This window comes from Meriones unguiculatus, chromosome 14 (genome assembly GCF_030254825.1).
Source record: "Meriones unguiculatus strain TT.TT164.6M chromosome 14, Bangor_MerUng_6.1, whole genome shotgun sequence".
In the NCBI taxonomy this organism is placed as follows: domain Eukaryota; kingdom Metazoa; phylum Chordata; class Mammalia; order Rodentia; family Muridae; genus Meriones; species Meriones unguiculatus.
In genome coordinates, this window is record NC_083361.1 from 75,555,630 (window position 1) to 75,577,697 (window position 22,068).

At 44.0% G+C, this 22,068-nt stretch overlaps 1 protein-coding gene across 4 annotated transcripts in view; it reads left to right on the forward strand.

Moving 5' to 3' along the window:
* The window catches only part of Me3 (malic enzyme 3), a 174,309-nt gene that overhangs the window by 104,125 nt on the left and 48,116 nt on the right, over positions 1-22,068 (forward strand). For all 4 annotated transcript variants that reach the window (XM_060367499.1, XM_060367500.1, XM_060367498.1 and 1 more), the window contains exon 5: positions 13,631-13,706. In XM_060367499.1, the coding sequence (XP_060223482.1) occupies positions 13,631-13,706 (76 nt within the window). The remainder of the gene's footprint in view (positions 1-13,630; positions 13,707-22,068) is intronic.

Genomic DNA, 22,068 nt, shown 5'->3' on the forward strand with positions numbered 1-22,068 from the left:
CAAATGAGTCACACAATAAACCAAGTCATTAATCTGAGAAAGGGAGAGATCGGGAAGGTAGGCCTTGACAAATGTTTGAGGGAGATAAGAAAAGACAGAGCAAGGGAATAACCAAAATATGATATAAATATGTATTAAATTATCAAAGAACTCAGTTAATAAAAAATAAAAAGAAAGAAATTTAAAATAAGAATGAAAAATTTAATTAAAATTGGGAAACATATGGAAGAGAAATTGTGGTGACCACTACTCAGGGCTACCATACAGAAAGCGGAGAGTTGGTGTCTTCAAGTCCTGGGTTCTTCTGGAACAAGTCAGCGCAGGCAGAGTGGCTTGAAACCACAGACATGAACTGTGTCACTCTGACACAAATCTGAAATCAAAGTCAGGTTCTCTCTGAGTGCTGAAGGAAAAAAAAAAAAGTCCCCCTCTGCCCTTCCAGGCCTCTTCTGTTTACTGGCAAACCCTTGCATTCCTCGTCTTATCGACATGGAGCCCAGCCTCAGCCTCCACCTCTGCAAGTCCAGTCTTCTCTCTGTATGGCACAGTCTTCCCTTCTCACAAGGCCAGCACTCTTCTAAAGAAGGTCCCACCTAACGACATCCTCTTATCTGACTATTCCAAGTCACCAAGGTACAGGGGGTTAGGATTTTAACATTTAAGTCGGGGTCACACAATCCACATGGCTTGGTGTAGGCATTCACAAAAGCATCTTGCTCAGTTTACAACTGAAAGTACAGGCACCCTGTACTACTTACTCATCATCCCTAATGCACACACTGGGTAGAATACCTGCTGTGTGCATGGCCCCATGCCAGGCCACAGTTTTATAGCTATGAATAAAACAGATGCAGCCCAAGCCTCATTAAACAACAAACAAGCTAGTATATAATGAGATGTACATTTGAAATATAATTTCCTAACCACCATTTATTCCCATAGCATATCTCCAGTCACGTAGTCTTCTTCCATGGCTGCCATTGCAGATTCTAGCTGAGGAGAAAATGAGAGCTCCCTCAAAAAGGTGTGGCCCTCACTTATGCTTTCACCAGAGTGCCAATTTTTGTTTTATATATGAGACATCACTGGAAAAAAAAAGTTGTTGAGCAAAGTGAACCATGGTCATGTCACGCTATTAAACAATTCTAAAATCTCAATGCTCAGAACAAAGTGTATGGGCCAGCCAGAACAGACTGGTATCCAGCCCAATTGTCATCAGAGAGGCTTCATAGAACAACTGATCGGAGCAGACACAGAGACCCACTTCCAAACATTAGGTATAGCTTGGGAAATCCTATAGAAAAGGGAGAGGGAGGATTGTAGAAGCCAGAGAGGTTGAGGACACCATGAGTCCACAACCCACAGAATCAACTAACCAGAGCTTACACAGATTCACAGAGACTGAAGCAGCAATCACAGAGCCCGAGTGGGATTGCATTAGGTCTTCTGCACATGTTATGATTGTGTAGCTTGGTGTTCTTGTAGGCCAACTAACAGTGGGAGTTAGGCATGTTTCTGAGTCTCTCACCTACTCTTGGGACCCTATTCCTCCTACTAGGTTGGGTTATACAGCACTGATATGAGTGTCTGTGCCTAGTCTCATTGTAAGTTGCTATACTATGTTTGCTTCATATTCGTGGGAGATCTTTTTCTGAAGAGAATCAGAGGAGTGTGGATCTGAGAGAAGAGAGGAAGAGGGGATTGGGGAAGTGGGGCATGAAAGGAGGAAAAACTATAGTCAGGATGTAATGTGTGAGAGAAGAATTTAAAAAAAACACTCTATACATTTGAAAAATCAAACAAGTTCATGGGGCTGGAGAGATGGTTCTGTGGTTAAGAGCAATGGCTGCTCAATCACGAGGTCCAGGTTTTGAATCCCAGCATCAGCATCGGGTGGTGCACAGGCATCTGTAAGTCCAGCTCCAAGGGATCTCATGCCCTCTTCTGGATTCTGCAGACACATATACATGTATGCACAATCACACAGACACATGCATACATACATGAAGCAATAAACCTTTAAAATAGCTTCATTCCATACTTCATCTTGTGCTCATACACACCACACACACACACACACACACACACACACACACACACACACATCCCAATAACCATCAAGTGCTATACTCTGTCTCTCCCTCACTCCAGGTCCCAGGCTAATGAAGTAGCTTTATCTAGAACTGTATGGGTTGCTGTAGCAAAGGAGAAGGTAAAGAGGGTAAATCACACTGGCTCTTAGCTAGATTGTATCTACTTCTATTTTATTTAATAACCACAGCTGTCCCCAGGCTGTGCTTCCTTTCAGCAAACCCTAGTGCCTAGAAGAGGCAGCACACAATGTACTTGGGGAACAGACCTAATTGCTTCCATACATGGGTAGAAAGAAGACTTTTGGCTTTGTGACAAGATGAGAAGCCCACAACAAATATGCCCTTCAGGTCCAGTTGATTAAGTGTGTGAAAGGCTAGCTTAGGTGCTCAGCGTAAGATTGTTAAGCATGAATTTATTCCTTTCTCTCTCTGCACTTACTCCAAAGCTCCATGCAAGAGGAGCCCTGCCTCCACCCCACTCCAAGTCAATTTAGTGGACTCAGATGACCCAGGACTGTCTGAGCTCTGCTTCTATGAACTGAAGAAGGAAAATCCGAACTTGAGAAAGCCAAGAATCAGTTGCTACCATTTAGATCTGAACCAAACCTTACTTTCTGTTTGAGAGTTGTTGGCACCTTTAGGAGACAGGGTCTGATGAAAGAAGGCAGGTGACTTGATACACAGCCCCCTCTTCTTCAATTGCCTTCTGGCTGCCATGAGGCAAGGGCTTTCTCTAACATGTATTTCTACCATGATGTACACCACAGGCCTGATAACATGGACCAAACCGACATGGACTAAAACTTCCAAAACTAGGAGCCAAGATGTACCTTTCCTCTTTATAAGTTGTCTCAAGCATTTTCTCACAGTGACGGCAAGCAGTCTAATACATCGGAGGCCAAAGGATTTTTTTTCAAGCCATTGTCCACAGTTTTCCTTTACACAGAAGTATCTGGAGTACAAATTCAATATAGTTTTAAGTCCAGACATTGTATTACTCAATCCTCAGGATATTTTGTAGCCAGAGTTTTGGCTACTTTATTGGGTTCTTTTTCCTATATCTCTACACCAACTCTATCCCTTCCAACCCCCCCCAACACTAGGTAGGAGAGAAAGAAGGATAGAGGGGAAGGGGGCATAGATCTCTTTAGACTACTTTCTGCAGACTAGTGGCATTGAGTTCCTTGGGCCAAGTACAATCTTCTTCCTCAAGATATCTCCAACAAGCAACCAGCAAATGGCAAAGAGGAACCAGCAATCCAGCAACCAGCAAAAGGAGCAGCAGGGGACCAGTAGGACCAGCAGGACCACCACCACCACCACCAGCAGCAGCACCAGCAGCACCAGCAGCACCAGCAGCACCAGCAGCACCAGCAGCACCAGCGGCCACAAGAGCGCCTCTGAGGCTCTATTATTATATACCCTCTGAAGAGTTCCCAGTATTCCAAATGTGAACTATCTTCACCTGGCAAAATCATGCCCTTGCTAAAGCACAGGACAAATCATAGTCAGCTGCTGTGGTCTATCAGAAACAGCCCCATATCCCACACCTGGGATTGAAACAAAACCATATTCCCAACATAACTGGGTTTTAAAGAAACCAAAGTTCTTACTACAACACGTTGTATTTTATGTAAAGAAAGGCATTTATTTTTTAAGATGGGTTTCATAGGATGGCAGCTTTCCGTAGTGCTATGTGTGTTTTTCTTACCTCTCAAATTTTAAATTTGATTTCCTGAGGTTAAGTAAGGAGACCCAAGGAGAAATTGTAAGTAGCTAAAATTACTATCCTGTTCCACTTGGTAGCTAGTAACAGTGGGGTTCCTCTACCCCAGGTGCTCATCTGTGCAGCCACAGAAGGGTGAAAGGCATTCTGTTTTAGTTCCTCTAAGAAACCACTGGCCTTAATGAGTATTCAATCGATGTTGTTGCCTGAGCTCTGTGATATGTGCAGCATCTTGGCAGACAGAGATTCACTCAAGTCCAGAGATGCCTGTGTACCTCAGAGCCGGGCAGGGCTTCCTGGAGCTTCCTACTTTCCTCCCTCCCTCCATACCTCCAGAAGGAAGGCTTAAGCCCTCACCCAACTGTGAAAGGCAATGCCTCCTTGGAAGTCATTTACTCTCAAAGAAGAGATTGAAAATGGAAGCAGCTATGGCGGAGAGTGCTTCCTGGCACTTCCTTACCACCCCAGTGCTCTGGCCGGGACCGTAGGAAGCCAGTGTTATCAGACCTCTCAGATTTGCCATATGGACAATCAGTAGACAAACAAATATTAATAAAACTGGTGCATCGTGGGGCTTTGTGGTGCACGGGAATTCTGCAGCCTTGACCTGTCTGTTGCTCTCGATCATCCCACAAAGAAGCTGAGGTCCCTATTTTACTGACCAGAAAACTATGGCACAGAGAGCTGAAGTGTCTTGTCCCAGAGCACACAACTAAAGGAACTTCCTGGTCTCTAAGAGACCTGTACTCAAGTCTCCTCTAGGCTTTCATATCATCATATTGGGAAGATGCCCATAGGGTGATGGGGCTAGCCGCTGAGAACACAGCCTGTGCTCAGTGTGCTTACATACATGTTGGGTCTCTGGATGAGGCATCCTCACCAAAGCTTCCCGCGTGAATGAATGGAGTGGATGTTGCCCTTTTGTGACTTCTGCTTCCTTCCAAGTTGCCTGTGACCCTCATTCTTACTAAACATCAGCCCTTACAGGGATAATAGGAAACCTTTAGTCCCAACTGTGTGCTTCACCAAACAGTCTTTTATTTTGCCCTCACTGGGAGATGCACATCATGAGAGATTTTCTGACTGCCACACTTTATTTATGACCACCTTCCTCTGACACCAATAAAAGGCACTGCAGCCACCGATCGTGGCTTGAGACAGACTATCATTCTAGACAAATTGCTAATGTATAACGGTATGCTGGCATTTACAAGTAAATTAGTGTGAGCCTTCTGCCTCCGTGATGGTGTGCCAACACCTGAACCCAGAAGAGCTGTCCCGTGAGCCTGCGCCACTAGGAACTACGCTGTCAGCACCAGGAAGAGCTGCCATGCGTTGGGTTACATCGGGCACTGCACAGCAACTTATGGAAGACACGGTATCGCTCTACCCAAATGTTCAGTGTCTTATTTAACCCTTATACCCCAGGTACACAACAGGTGGGACTAGTCCTTCCATTCTATATGTGAAGATCAGAAGACCAAGGAACAGAGAAGGAACTTGTGCACAGCCCTGTTGCCAGCGACTGGCAGTACCAGGCTTTGAGTCTGGGTGCTGCTGCTGCAGAGCAGCCATGTTAACCCCTACTCTATGGTGTCTTTCCTCTGGCAGTCCTCTCAGACATCAGCTAGGCTATGGGAAGCCTCTTACCACCCCAATGCTGTTTTAAATCCTCACTCCAGGCACAGAGCCTACCAAATAATTGTGTTCTCAGGGTAAGGCCAAGCAGGGCTGAAAGGGGCTTCCCAAGGCACGAGGTGCTCTTTCTGAGGTCACTGAGGAGGAACGCCAATGCCTGTCTGCATTCCTCGGCTAATAAACATCTTATGGAAATGAATAGCAGCCATCCCAACTCCAGTTATTGCTGGAAATTTTTATTTCCCCTGAGTGAAAAGTGGCTAGAACTGAAAATAGTTTACTGGGAGCATTTCACAGATGCTTTTCAGGTGGATGATGAAATACCCCCCTCCTCTCTACCGGCCATGTGGCATCGGGGACTGACCTAACAGAAGCAGTGAAGGAATGAAGCAACGAAAGATATGAGGAGGCAGAAAAACTGGGATGGTGAAGCTGCAGCGCCCTGGAAGCTCACTATGTCTATTATGTACAGGTGAACAGAGAGGCATGGTTGTTGCATACAGCTAAACGAAGAGGCAGGTTTAGCTAATCTCTGTATGAGCCGTCTCTGTAGGGGAGCAGTCTTCAAGCTGTAGCCATCCAGAGAGAGAAAGCTACAGTGGATGTTTTCTGCACATTTCGTCAACATTCATTCTCACACCCAAGGATGCTTTGCCATTTCTTTGAGACTCACTCAGAGAAGGCTGTGTGAGCCTAGTCCCATGGAGCTGAGGCACTGGTGTTTTTAACATGGCTGTTCCCTTGTCAACAGTACACAGTCATTCAAAATCTCACTGTTTTTTCACATCCCTCAAGAATCCTGTTGGGGCTGACGATTCTTTTGTTTATCATCATGATCCCTTGCCAACAAGAATCACAGAAGAAAAAAAAAACAAAAAACAAAAAAAACAAAACAAAACAAAAAACCAAACTCAAAACCCACATCTAGTGCAATGCTTTCCTATAGTTCATTTTTTTTAATTGTTTATTTATTATTTATACAGCATTCTGCCTGCATGTGTGTCTTCAGGGCAGAAGAGGGCACCAGATCTCATTATAGATGGTTATGAGCCACCATGTGGTTGACTGTGAGTAGAACTCTGGACCTTTGTAAGAACAGCCAGTGCTCTTAACCTCTGAGCCATCTCTCCAACCCTTTCCTATAGTTTATAATGCACTCTTTAAAGGCTCTTAATAATGAGTTCAAGGCTCTTCTCCACTTTTTCTTCTAACAGATTTAGTGTATCTGGTTTCATGTTGAGGTCTTTGATTCACTTGGACTTTAGTTTTGTGCAGGGTGATAGATATGAGTCTATTTGCAATTTTCTACATACAGACATGCAATTAGACCAGCACCATTTGTTGAAGATGCTATCTTTTTTCTTTTTTTTTTTTTTTCATTGTGTGGTTTTGGCTTCTTTGTCAAAAATCAGGTGTCCATAGGTGTGTGGGTTTATTTCTGGGTTTTTGATTCAATTCTTTTGATCCACCAGTCTGTTTCTATACAAGTTCCATGCAGGTTTTATTACTGTTGCTCTATAGTACAGCTTGAGATCAGGGATGGAAATACCTCCAGAAAAATATTTTATTTTACATGATTGTTTTAGCTATTCTGGGTTTTGTTTGTTTGTTTTATATGAAGTTGGGAAATTTTCTTTCAAGGTCTGTAAAGAATTGTGTTAGTATTTTGATGGGAAATGCACTGAGTGAGGTAACCCAGAACCAGAAAGAAACGCAGAGTATGTGTTATCTTATAAGTGGATATTGGCCGTATAATATAGGTTAACCATAGTAAAATCTACAGACCTAAAGAAGCTAAACAACAAGGAGGACCCTAGGGAGGATGCTTAATTCTCATTCAGAATGACAAACAGGATAGACACCAGAAGTGGTGGAAGAGAGGCAACAGGATGGGAGCCTTCCATAGATGTCCACTGAAAGATTCCACCCATCAGAGGATTGAAGCAGATGCAGAGACTCACAGACAAAGAGGCAGAGTACAGGGAGTCTTATGGAAGAAGGGGGAGAGAGAAGAACCCAGAGGGGACAGGAGTGCCACAAAGAGTCCAACAAAGCCAAAAAATCTGGGCCCAGGGGGGCCTGCAGAGACTTATGCACCAACCAAGGACCATGCACGGAAAAGACCTAGACCTTTTGCTCAAATATAGCTGATAGGCAGCTCAGGCTCTATGTGGATTCCTCAGTAAGGGGAGCAGGGACTCTCTCTGACATGATCTCGGTTGCCTGCTCTTTGATCACTTTGCTCTGGCAGTGCAGCCTTGCCAGAACACAAAGGAAGAGGATCTAGGCAGTGATGATGAGACTTGATAAGCTAGGGTCAGATGGCAGGGGAAGAGTCCCTTTCAGTAGACTAGGGGAAAGGGATGGGGGGGGGACTGGGAGGAAACGAGGGAGGGGGATATAAAATAAATAAATTGTTAAAAATACAAAAAATGAAAAATAAAAGCTGTTTGGGAAAAAAAACCTCTTAAATTTCAAAAGAGGAAAATTTTAGAGTCTGATCTCTGCTGTCCTTTTAAAATATGCTTTAAAAGAGAGGGACTGAAGGACTCTTCTAACGTTTCATCGGGTCAGAAGTTTAAACGTAACACTGTTCAAGTACCCCTGCTGCCTTCTCCCTCATACTGTCAATACTCGGGGCTGACTTTAGTGCACCAGATAAAGTTCCCCCGTGTCTGCAGTCAGCCACACAACACTTCCCTCAGCTTAAAGCCAAGCATGGACGGTACCCCTTCACACACGTGCTCCTCCCAGCCCCCAAGCGTCCTGCTGGTCCTCCCCCAGGTTTCAGGGTAGAGAGAGAATGTTGAGGGAGAGACATTTCCCAAACAAAGCCAAGAGGCCAGAAATGCGCCATGGTCATTACTGTGAGTTAAGTGATTCCCCTACGGCCGCTCAGTGAGACACCAGCGAGACTGGGGCTGTACCTGGTTATCCTAGTTTGAAGGAATCAGCCTCCGTGGTTAAAGTAGCAGAGAAACACTACCCAACCTGGCTGCTCTTCGAAGTTCTTGGCTGGGAGTCAGCCCTTTCACAAAGGACAGGTTAGCAAGAGAAATATGGAATTTAACCAGTATAGCCTAAAGAGTGGTTAGAACTTTAAGCTAAAATGCTGTTTTCAATAAAACAAAAGAAAAGGGGGCAGGGCGCTCCTAAAGGAAAGAGATTATGAGATGTCCACAAGGGAAGTAAGCAAATGAGATGTACAAAAGTTACTCAGGAAACTTTGTTGCGCTGATAGGAGTCCTCTTGCTGTTAGAAAAAAAAGGGGGGCGGGGGGGATACATTGAAACAAATGGAAATTGTTAAATAAATGTAAATCTTCATTGCAAAAGGAAAACCTGAGCCTGATGTAGCACCCACCACCTTTAATGCCAGCACTCAGGAGACAGAGGTAGGTATTTCTCTGTGAGTCAAGGCCAGTGTGATCCACATGGTGAATTCCTGGCCAGCCAAGGCTACATAGTGACTTCCTTTCTCAGATAGATAGGTAGATAGATAGACAGACAGACAGACAGATAGACAAACAGGTAGATAGATAAACAAACAGATAAAAATTTCTGCCTTCGTTCTGGGTCTGTCCATGCAAAACACAGCTTGAACCACAAAAGTATGACAAGACATACTTTATCCTGGAACCACATTTGAAAGACCATGGCCCAGGAGCATGGATTCACATTTCCTCAAGCACCATACTGCAAGATAGTAACAGCTGCAGGAAATTTTTATAGTCACAGAACAAAGAGAAATTACAAATCAAGGCATTCTTCAAATACATTGGCAGGAACATCAGGAAGGTAGGTTATAGCACAGAAAAAAAAATGTTTTACTCTGATACAGGTTTCAGATGTTATCAGACAGCATTCTTAGCTTTTTCGTAGGATAAGAGTTCTATTAATACATTCCAAAACTTCCTGAAAAAAATCAAAAGATGTTAGGTCAGACACAGAGAGCTGAAGATAGCAGAAGATAATCTGGCAACATTCCAAACCCCCATAATCACAGTTTTAATCAGCCTTGTAGAACACAGGTCTGGCTTTTTTTTTTCCAGAAAACTTCAGTTCACAATGAAATAGCTCAAAATAGTCTCTAGGTGGAGGAGGCATAATTCAGGATGGTATGTTCTAGTACTCTTCATCTGGAAGCCATCAAGCTTTATGAATGAGTTCATTCAGATGCTTACCCACACACCCTTCAAAATAGAACCATGCACCCCAAATCTTCAGTGTGTTTCTTTTTTTGGTCCATCCACCATCCTCTGTGCATTGACCAGCACTACTCGCTGTCATCCAGTTCACAGGATCTAGTCAGTGCACACACACACACATTGCCTCTGTGCCAACTCTCACCTAATTCTATTCAACAATTTTCTCCTTAGTCACTTGAACATCATTATCACCTACTGATTCTCGTCTCCATTTGTTCAAAGATAAAATACTCAGCATGCATTAAGAACTAAATGGGAAGAGGTGGTGCTGAACAATATCAAAATAGATGCAGACTGCGCCTTTGTGATGCTCACATTCTAACGAGGGAGTGTTAGCCAAGGAGCCACACAGTAAATATGTCTGTGCGTGCAAAGGTAAGGGACTTGAAGCTCACAGCAAGAGCCTTCTATCCTGATTTGAAAATTATCAGGATAATGAGGGTGAATTAACTTCATGAAGCATAGGGTATTGAGCAGAAGGAAAAGCCTGACCACTGTGCAGTAAGAGGCACAGGGAAGCATGAAGTCTGGAGAGGAACCCACTGTGGCTGTCAGCTAGAGAATGAAGGGAATGAGTCTCTGTTTTATCTTGTCTTTGGGTCACAGTGGTGAAAGGCTAGATCATAAATTTGGTCTTAGACAGGTAAGTTTGAGTGCCTTTGGCATGTGTCAGACAGGTAGTTAATACAGAGGTCTAGAGCAAATCCTTTGAAGTGTGTGATGATTTTTGTCTCCTCTGGGTATATTTTCTAATAACTGGAGACATTTGTTATTGTAGTGGTGGTGGTCCTGGTGGTGGTGGTGGTGTTACGGCAAATTATGAGGCACTACTGGCATATAGGGTAGAAGTGAGGGATGCTGCCAAAAATCCTGCAAGGCTCAGGCAACCTCAACCCACAGAGCTAAGAATTCTCTAACTGAAAATGACACTAGCACCCAAAATGAGAAATTCTAGTCTTCAGATATTTGAAAGTCAGTGTCCAAATGCCTCTGGCATTGATGAGATCCCATAGAGGAAGACTGAAAGTGGGGTACAGAAATATTTGAGGAATGTTATCACAAATATGGCTGGCGACCAGCATAAAAGTAAGTAAGAGCAGTCAGAGGAGGAGAACTCAAAGAAAGGCGAGCCACAGACGCTAACGTTTGGGGGTGGGGGAGGATAATAAAAGTATCAGATTCTATCAAGAAGCCAGAGGAGGGACTGGAGAAACAGCTCAGCCGTTGAGAGCACTGGCTGCTTTTGCAGAAGGCTAGAGTTCAATCCCCAGCACCTTGATCAGACAACTCAAAACGTAACTTCAGCTCCAGAGAATCCTGCACCCTCTTCTGGCCTCCAGGGGCACTGCACACACGTGGACCACATAAACACATGCACACAAAACACGTATACACATATAATAAAAACATATACTTCTTTTTAATTGAGAAACCAGAAGAGATGAAGGCTGAAAAGTGTTATTGTATTCAAGGAGGTGAAAGTCGTTGGAAGTTTGGTAATACAATGCTAATAAAAGACACACTACAATGTGAGGAGAATCAGTGGAAGAAATAAAATGGAGGCAGCTTCTGCAGGGAGGTTGGACTTTTTGCTTTGGCTTATTTTGGTTTGGTTTTAGGTTTGGTTTGGTTTGGTTGGTTGGTTGTTTTTCATGATAAGAGAGAGGAAAAAGAACAGTCGCCATAAGAGATTGACATTTGGGATACTTTGTGAAGGGTGGAGAGATAGCTCCGTGGGAAAAGCACTTTCCATGCAAACGCGAGGGCTTCAATTCAATACCCAGCACTTAAATTTTAAAAAAGCTGAGTGCAGCGATGAAAAGCTGTCATCCTAGCACTAGGGGGCAGAAACAAGGGTAGCTCTGGGGCTTGCTGGTCACACAGTCTGACCAAAGACTGTTTTTATAATGCCAGGTTCACAGGACCCTCAGAGACCACCAGGAGACGACTCAATGCAATAGCAAGAGAGCTTTATTACGAGAGCGATTGAACTCAAGTCTCACTGCACAGCAGTAGAGAAATGGGACCTCAAGCTCTGAGTAAACAGGGTTTTTAAAGGAAAAGACTGTGAGCAGAGGGTTTCCATGACAGCAAGCAGGGAGGCACATGTTTCCATAACAGCAAGCGGGGGGGGCACAAGCCTTGATGTTACTGGATTAGGTAAAAGTTAGAGGGGCAAGGTGACCTTCTCTCAGGCACATAATCACAATTTTCTAAGGCATATGACCACAATTCCTATTCTTCTAAACTATATCTGAAACATAGGGGAGAATTTTCCCAGCCGATTCCCAACTGATTCTCATTGATTATTGCCAGGGAGATTGTCTCTATTTTCTATGAAGTATTTATTCTGGGATATTTCCTGGAGGCTGTTGCTAGGAGACTTAACTTTGTTTTCTGCAAAGTGCACATTCTGTGATATTTTCTGGTACCTGAGTTCAGCTCCCAGTCAAGATGGCTCTTTATTTCAAAATGGAGTTATACCCAGGCTAACTTAAACTCATTTAAAAAAAAAATAAGGTGGAAAATCCATGGTTTCAATCTCTGACTTTCACATGCAAGTATGATACTTATTTTGTTTTGAAAATTCAAACATAAATGAAATAAGCAGGTCATCGTAACGAATATCACTTGTACCCTGACTTCTATGGATGCTGGATTATATTTTGTTTCTCTAAAACATGGTTTGTTGTTTTTTCCTCAGAGAGTTAATTAGACTGAACTCAAATTCTAAGCTCTACCTGCCCAAATCAGCAAGAACTGAGGTCTCTGCTCAGTTCTTTGGGCTTCTTGCTGAAACTAATTTTGTCAGTGACCCTGTGTATTAATTTCCAATCAATGGCTGAGCATTTTTATGCACACTTAAGAGTCCCTTCTCTTTGAGATTTTTTCCCTTTCAGATTTTCTCCCTTCGCTGCTTAGTTGCTCTTTCTAACTCCAACTTCATTCTCAGGTACCTCAACCTGTAAGTGTGCGAGTTTCTGTTGCTTCAAGCTGCTTGAAGATTGAGCTGCGCAAAATAAACTGCAAAGCTGCATATCTCAAAGAATAGTTCCTTGCTTTCATAAAGCAGATGCACCTCCAGTTTGTGCCACCATTTGGCCCAGCTCTATTGCTGTAAACCAAAAACACATATTTCATAGCGTATCAGAAACATAAATGAGTGATTTTATAAAAATGGTCTGAAGAAGGGTTATTCTGTGTTACTACCAGAAGCCAGAGGTTTTGTTTCACTTTTATGGTGATAAAGACTTGAGCATATAAGTTTTATGTGTTACCTACTAGAGTGAGAAAGAGAGACAAGGGATCCTTCAAATCCCACATATTCTCTCATCCCTAATCCTAAAGCAGAAGATTCATATCTGCACTCTTTAAGTCTAAACATTCTAAATCAGGCAATAAGCTATTAAGTAGACTAAGTTCCATTATATTACGTTTACAATAACACCCTCTTCATAGACTGGAAGGCTAAGTTTGAATTTGGTAGTGTTAGACTCCTGTGCTGCAGAGAAAAGCGTCACATGATAAGCACCCACCCCGTTTTCCAGTCGCCAGCTACATCTCCCACTACAGGGGCCTGGTGCATATGTATCTATCCTTCCCAACCCATGTGTCCATGTTCTGGCCATGGCCATGTGGTCTGTGCTCTGGAGGAAGTACCTGGAGAACAGACCCACACAGTTGCCAAGGCAGCTGTGAGGCTAGCGAGTGAGGGGATTCTGGTACAGATCTAGAAAGAGAAGAAGATGCAGCCTCTAGAGCAGATGGTCCCATGTGGACATGCCCTTGACCCAATGCACTCCTAGTCCTATGGAGAGAAGCAACTGAAGGAAAGACACCAGAACACTCCAGAACTTTGAGACAAAATTCATCTTCTTTGGGTCTAAGGCAAAACAGCTCATGGTCTTTGTTCTGTTTCTACATTGACTGCCTGGTTTCTTTACGTGACATGTTTATTTTTCCTAGTGGGCTGTTTATCACCATTCATGACAAGGGCCACCTTGCAACAATGCTGAACTCCTGGCCAGAGGACAACATTAAGGTATGATTTTCATTGCTATTGCCCCACTGTTGAAGGTACCATCTATACTGGTGTTATTTCTACCTATGAAATGAGCCATTTTGATACAGAAGGAAAGGTACGTCCCCCCTTTTTGCAGTCCCTGATCACAGACCTTCTATAGCCACCCACATATGTGCCATAGAAATGAGATTTGCATTAACTGTATATCTAGATAAAATTTGTTCTTAATTAATATTAGTGTCAAGAAATGCTCAGCATGGACTTGATAAGCTAGGCTCAAATGGAAGGGGAGGAGGTCCTCCCCTATTAGTGGACTTGGTAAGGGGCAGGGAGAAGATGAGGGAGGGAGGGTGGGATTGGGAGGGAATGAGAGAGGGGGCTACGGCTGGGATACAAAGTAAATAACCTGTGATTAATATAAAAAAATAAATAAATTTTAAAAATTAAATTAAATTTAAAAAAAAGAAATGCTCAGCATTTATTGAGTACCTGCTGAATGCACTGTGTCAGTTTCCTTGTGTGCATAGACAGAGATCAAGCTTAGACCTCTCCTGGAGTAACAGTTATTTCCTAATGAAAACAAGACAGTAGCACAACAGACTCCCCTGATGGAACATAAGCAGAGCATATGTTCCATAAACATGTTCCAGAACATAAAGAGCTGTGGGTGGCCACAGAGGGAGGGCTTTAATCTCAGGGAACTCTGGGATGGCTTTATGGGGAAACGACCTTGGAACCGGGCCTTGGATTGAGGGTTATGAAGATATGGGTGAGGACATTCTGCATGAAGAGAAAAGTTTATGAGGAGCCCCAGGTAGCACAACAGAGAGTATGTGTGCAGAATGACAAAGCGAAGCTGCTACTGCTTCCCGAATATCACATCTCCTCAAAACGTTTAGGGAGAAAAAGATGAGACTCCAATACGGAATGCCAACCATATGGTACTCCATATGGAGGAGTTTGAGGGATCTGGCATAGGAGGCAATTATCTTTCCTGGAAGCCACATGAGTGAGGCTGATGGCTCCCTAATGAGGAAATTTCCAGCCCGGGAGTCAAAAGGTGCTGGAGCTAACACTGTGTAACTCTGGGGCCCACTGCTCCCGTCACCCTGGCTCCCCGAGGAGGCTACGGATCTCCACTGTCTTATCTGCGGGGTCCCTCTCCCTCTGCTTGTGCTGGTTCCTGAGCCCATCCCTTCTCACCAAAGGGGACCAAATAGAGCTTCTTTCTACTGGACTCTATTGGTTTTCCAACCACATCAGGCTCTCTCTAGGCAGTGTGAGCATTTAGAACAAGAGTAGGAAGGGTTAGGACCTTGGCTCTGCGCAGCCAGGTCTGAGCTGCAGCCAAAGTTCGGTTCTGGCCACGGTGAGTGATTCATCCTCTCATCTCCATCTGGGTGTGACTTTGCCCTGTGCTTATCCGCCTGGACTCCAGTTGTGTATAAGGCCTCGGCCTTGAAAGTTTTGGCCACTGTCCCAGGGAAACATGTTTCCAGGGTGTGCCTAGGATGAAACTATAATAAAATATTGAGGACATTAAGGGAAGCCAGCTCGCTCATTGGGGAGTTAACTTTAGGTAACTGAGTGGGCACAATGCTGAGGTCCTGCCCACTGATCTTTTCCACATGCCTGGACAGCTCAACCACAGAGAAATCTTGTGCATGGTAGACCCTTAGCAGATGCTTGCCAAGGTGAATAAACTCCGGCAACAGCTGCATTAGGCATCTTCCATGTGCCAGGCAGTGTGCCAGGACTAGAGGTAATGCATACAATACTTTCAGGTAAATTATGAGCAATTAGAACAACTAAAGAAAACCTCTTCCTCAACTGGAAGTAAAAAGGTACCCTCTCCTCCAGGCTGGCACAGGGATCAAACCTCGGGTTTCAGTTGTTTTCTTGTTGGGCAAAGTATGCACAATTATTATCAGGTCCTCCTAGAGCCCCTGCAAAGATGTAGAACATAGCAGCTCAGTCTTCAAGTAGGTTCCCTAGTTAGGGGAACAGGGGCTGTCTCTGACATCAACTCAGTGGCTGGCTAAAGAGCCTTCCCCTGAGGATGTGGGGTAGTCTTATCAGGCCATAAAGGAAGACAATGTAGCCAGTCCTGATAGGCTAGGGTCAGATGGAAGGGGAAGAGGACCTTCCCTATCAGTGGACTTGGGAAGGGGTATGGAAGGAGAGGAGGGAGGGCAGAATTGGGAGAAGACAAGAGAGGGGCTACAACTGGGATGCAAAATTAATAAATTGTAATAAATTTAGTTTTTTTTTAATTTCCAAAATGAAAAAGAAAAGGGCTTGGTCTTCTGTGTGTCATGGCTGAAAAACAAGAATATGAATTCAAAATAGAACCATAAGTAGCTTATTGACTTCAATATGCATATTTTGAGACCCTTCTAAATACTGAATACAAATTACCAGAGAGGTGGTGACAGTGGTTAGAGAATAGAAACAGAGGTTTCTGGTCGCTCTAGAGGATGAGTGTCTCAAGTAATCCCCAGATTGACAGCCAGACTAAGAAGGGTATAAGGCACATGGGCTGATGTGGGCTGATGAGTGACGTCTAACTCAGCTGTATTTCGCCACCCTTCAGTAAGCACGTCCTCGGAGGGAACTCCCTGAAGCTCTGTGATAAAGCTGTGCAGGACCAAGCTCAAGGAGCTTGCACACTGGTTAGATGGACTTCCTGGAAACCAGGGCAGAATACCATGCCTCTGCCGCCAAAGAGAGGAACCTACAAGACAAGGTGAAAGTGAGCCACAAGCTGCCCCGCCTCCCTCCCCAAGAGGCTCCAAAGGGGACACTCTCACTTAATCCAGTAACCAGATGCAAAAAGCAGCCCTGATTTTGCAAGCAGACACATGAGGGTTCTGATCGTGAATCTTCCCCTTGCCTGTTAGGTATGCAGATAGCCCTTCTGAGCTTTGCATTCCTATTGTGGATGAATCATAATAGTGTCAGTGGATACTGAAGAGCGCACAAATGAATATTGCCTTTATAGGAGATGTTGGAAGTGGTTGTACCCCTGTAGCTATGCAGGACCAAAGGGCAGCCAAGGAAACAGAGGTTTCTCCTAGGAATCAGAGGCCACAAATGGGTAGTCACATACCTTGTACCCAGATATTCTTGGTTTGGCCCTTGGTGGCTGTTAAAATTTTTGAATTTATAGGCAATATTTTTAAATCATATTTCATTTAAAACAATAAATAGAAAAGCACTTGGATTCTTGGCTTCTCTGGGAAAACTAGGCACTCTGAACATAGAGCCTGTGTCATGGTGTGTAAACAAACTAATGGGAGCTGACTGGACTTTCCCTAACCCACACCACACTCTATCCTGCCCAACTCAAGAGCCTTCCCTGAAGGTTCCCTCCCCCATCACCCAAGGTGCCCTTTCAGAAGTTCAGAATGTTTCAAGTTGCAGTCTTTCTTGTTCCCTAAGAAAAGAGAGGATGAAGATTTCCTCACTTCTGTAGGAACTCTCCACACATCACCCCTTCAGAGCTCACAGGGCGCATCTTCACAGGCCCCTGAGATTAAAGCTCATGAAGGATTCCTTCTGAAACCCCCAAGCTGAAACCTGAAGGGTGAGTAGGAGGAGGAGGGGACATTGCTGAGAGGAGCATGCAAGGGTCAAACGGACATTACTGAGAGGAGTATGTAAAACACACAAGAGTCACCCACAGGGCGAGGCCCCTCTCCAAACTACACCTTGTCACTGAGCTCCTTCTCCTCCAGCAGCTGGTCCAGACAGGCAGTTTCTCAGGGCCTGGGAAGTCTTTGGATCCTAGTGCTGCTGGCTACTTGGCTAGGGAGGAGGATTCATTTCAGGGGAGCTTTTGAATCAATTTGGAAGATTAAAAAATAACTTTCTGTGGTTTCTTAGCCAGAAAGCAAGGAAACTGAAATGCATGAGATAACTGTGAGGAACCCTGGGCTCAAGCCCAGGACTGTGAAGCTTTGTGGACTTTCCTCTTCAAGAAGGAAGTCATCCAGAGCTGTCCAGCGTAAATCAGACAAAGGATTGAGAATGTGCAGAACCAATGTGCTAACCTGTCTCCTTCCCAGGTGGCCATTGCCCACAGCAGGAGAAAGGCTCAACTGAGAACTCCTCTCCCGGGAGTCCTAAATATCTTCCCCAGCCTAGTACCAATACTTCTGGGGAGGGAGGCCTCTGGTTAGTGGAGGCAAAGCAGCATCCTCCACCACTAAGCACCAGCCACAGATGTGTTCCAGCAGGGTTCAAATTGCTAAGGCCAGGTGCCTACTTACTGTGCACAGGCCACAGGTGTGATACACACCTTCTCTGTCATTGTCAGAGAACGGGCTTCCTGAAAATCTCTGAGACAGTAATTACCTTGTCAGGAAGAGCTTTTGGGTAACAATATCTGTATATGAGAAGGTGGTAGGATAGAGCAAAGGGCCACAGTTACCTGTAGTAAGCGCTAGAGGAAGATTCAGCAAAGCCTATGAAGGAGATTGGGAGCTGGGGTGGCCTCCGTCAGGGAGGGGTAGGCTTTTGTACCCCCGGTGTGATCAGTCATTGGCTGTAGGCTGGAAAGAGGTGTGGTTTCTGGGCAAGGTGGCTCAGATAGAGAAGATTTTCCAGATAGGCTAATGGCTAAGAGCGGCAGTAGGGAATCCTTCATTTCTAAATAAGGAACAACCTTGGGTAGACATTAGCAGCCCAAGTTCCTGCAGGATTAAAGTGGTTTGCACAGATTGACTCATTGGATTCTCTTGACAACCACAGGACTTCTTTTTATCTTTGGCTTGGAGACTAGGAATCTGAGAGGCTACGTTCTTTGCAAGTGAGGAATGGAATCAAGCTCTGAAACTAAGAAATGCGTGTTATTTATGCTATGGAGTAGGGGAGAAGAAAAGCCGGGAAGGGGGGGATGAGAAGGAAGGACGAAACAAAAGGAAGAAGAAAAAGCGGTTTGAAAATTTTTGCAAGCAGCCCATCATCACAGCTACAAATCTAAAACAGCCCAAGAGCAATTGAGGACTCTTCATCTTCCAGTCAGTCTTTGGTTAGTGAATCTAAGGGATAGCCCACTAAATCAGAAAAGGTCATGGGTCTGAGGAAGGCAGGCAAGAAAGAACATAGCATACCATCTTTCAAACATCCCCATTTGTCTAAGAAACAAAGGATGTCATGACTTTTCCAAGAGCTAAATAAGGAAATTGGAGTTCTATCATTCCAGAAATTGTTGCTGGCTTTTCAAACCTGAAGACACTGCCGAGACTTTCCCTAGGCCCTTGGCAACCCAGTGAAGCAGTGACATGGTTCCAGCATTAATTCATTTGCTATCAGGAATAAAGAGAGGCAATATCTTCTTTCTGAACTTAACTATACTGGCTTTGAGCCCTGGCCAGCTGAGAAGCCACTTTATGCACTGTTGGAACTATCGTTTGTCTGACTAACTGAATATGTGTCACATTGCAGGCCTCAGAGCTAATAGCTAAGGAATCAATGACAACACAACCTAATATTGCCCCTAAATAGCTTACAGATATTATGAAAGACATGGAAACATGACTATTTATAGTATAAGGAAAGGAGTGATGGCTACTTTGGGCTGGAAAAATGTCCTGGAAATTAAAGGAAAAGAGCGAGAAGCCCAGGAGGAAGCTTCATGAACACAAGTGAATTGTAAATTGTTCCTTGAACCACACAAAAATAGTAGAATTCCAATCTCAAGGAAATGAAAGAGTTGATGAGTAAAAGGCCACATATTAAGGGAGGTGCAAATCCCATACAAAATCAGAAATATTTTAGTTAGGATGGAGCATGGAAAAGACAGAAGAATCTAAAAGGCAGAGTGGCCTAAAGGTACATTTAAATCTTAAAGGTCAGTCTGAGAAGATGCCTGATCTTTGTTTTCTAGGAAGGCAAGGAACTGATGCATCCAGGTGCTCTGTAAAAATAAAACAGGATGGAGAGACTTCAAGAGAACAATAAGAAAATCACAGAAGTGGTTTATGACAAGCAGTTTGCCTAATCAAAGACAATAGAAACAGTGTGAGGATCATAGAATAAATGCCAGAAGGATGGAGCAGGCCAGAACAGCAGAACTTGATAGCCCAATGGGCATCGTTGATAAAGCCCACGGTTGACAAGGAAAAATCAAGGAAGGTTGGGCGGCCTTGTGCCTGGAACATATGAGGAAAGAAGGGGGAAGGTGAACTGGACAGCAGCTCTTCCTGGGTTCATCCTAGGACTCTGAGGGGAAGACCACTGCTGAGAAGAAAAATAATCAAAAGCTGCATCAGGATGACTTCGAGGACTGAAGACTCAAGCTGGGAGACTTATTAATCACAGCTCCTTACATACCCCTCGAACAAGGAAGCAGAAGACAAATGAATAAGGATTATCAGACAGCAGAGTTATAGGGAACTCAGAATAGTTCTGGTTCCTCCTTTGCAAGAAACATGTTGGCGCACAAGCAGAGCACGTCACATCTCTGTGTCTGGAACATTTGGCCACAGCTTTATGGCAAAATTGTCCAGCTCTACACTCTGGCCTCAGGGGCCTCCAGGGCCCTGGCACCAGTCCATTGCTGGCCTTGCCAAGCATGATCCTGAAGGGGAACAAAAGCCCAGAGTTCTGTGTTCCATGCGTAGGAACCCAAAGGGCTTTTAGCCCTTCCTAGCCCCTGACAGGGAGGCAGCAAAGTAAAACATTTAAAAGGAGAGAAGGATATAAGAATTCATTTGGATAGGAAGTGATCAGATCTGAGAGTACTGGACATACAAATGGCAGTTTCCAACAGAGGCATTTTGGGTAAGTCTTGGTACCCAACAGGTTCTTAATAAATGTTTGCAGAGCATAGGAAGGTGGCAGAGGGTATGTGCATTAGATGTAACAAGTGCTAACAGTTCATAGAAAAGAACTGAAAAGAAAAAGTCTAGCTGGAGGGATAGCTTAGTGGTTAAGAGAACTGGCTGCTCTTCCAAAGATTCTGAGTTCAATTCCCAGCAACCACATGGTGGCTCACAACCATCTATAATGGGATTTGGTGCCCTCTTCTGGCCTACAAGAAGAACACTGTGTATGTGTAATGAATAAACAAACAAACAAATAAATAAATAAATCTTTAAAAAAAAAAAAGAAAAGAAAAAGTCCATTCGTCCAGCTGAAGAAGGGCAAGAAAGATCCTCTAAAAAAAAAAATGAATATAAAGGCTGAGAGAAAGATGCCTTTCTCAGAGTGAAGAGACCACTACCCGGAGGCTGCAATTAAATAGAGAGACACAGCAATGATAACTTTCAGAAGATAGGATAAACAACATAAAAATTTCATAGGGGCAATTAGAAACCAGTGAAGGTCTTTGTCTTAGCTGGAGTTTCTGTGTTTGTGATAAAACACTACGACCAAAAGCAATTTCTGGAAGAAAGTGTTTATTTCATCATACAGCTTGTAGTTTACTACATGAAGACAGGACAGAAACTCAAGGCAGGAACCTGGAGACAGGAACTGAAATGGAGGGCATGTGGATCGCTGCTCACTGGCTTGTTCCCTCATGACTTGCTCAACCTGCTTTTTTATAACACCAGCCCCAGGGATGGCCCTGCTCACAATGGTATGGGCTGTCCCACACCAATCAGCAATCAAGAGCATGTATTACTGACTTGCCTGCAGGCAAATCTTGTGGTGGTATTTTCTCAATTGAGAGTCCCCTCTTCCTAAATGACTCTGAGCTGAAATAAAGCTAGCCAGCACAGCCTTTGATCCTAGAAATTACGTGATTAAAAATGAGCTTTGGATACAATGAACATGACACTGGTTAGCAGGAGGGACTAGAAGAAAGAAGAGGGGCCAAGCAGTCTGAGTTGTTTTACCAAGTTAACCATTTGCACAGTAAAACTGAAAATTGACGATAGACAATGAGGCATTCAATTGGAATAATCGAACATGCAGTGGAATTCCCTGTAACAATCCCAGGCTGGGAGATGGCACTAATGGCTGCTTCATTGTTTTAGAATTGTGGGGATAATGCATTAGAGTAGTTGGCTGCTTGTGTTTAACCTTGTGATTTTTTGTTGTTGTTGTTGTTGTTACTGTTGTATGACTTTTCTGAGGAGACATGAATAAACATTCACCCCAGATAGGGCACTAACAATAGATCAAAGAAATGATCCAACTTCAGTATAGCTTAGTGCACCAGTGAGTTTATTGGGAAGTATGTTTCATGGGCTACTTACAGGAGCATAGGTGACTCTCAGGCTCTGCATCACTGTAAATCCAGCCCAGTATGGTGATAACTCATGAAAACTGCAACCCTGGAGCTCCCTGCTCAACCTGCAGGCAGTTTGGCCACTCAAAGAGTCTTTTCTCACCAGAGATTGTCACAGTTTATATAATCTTGGGGAAGGAT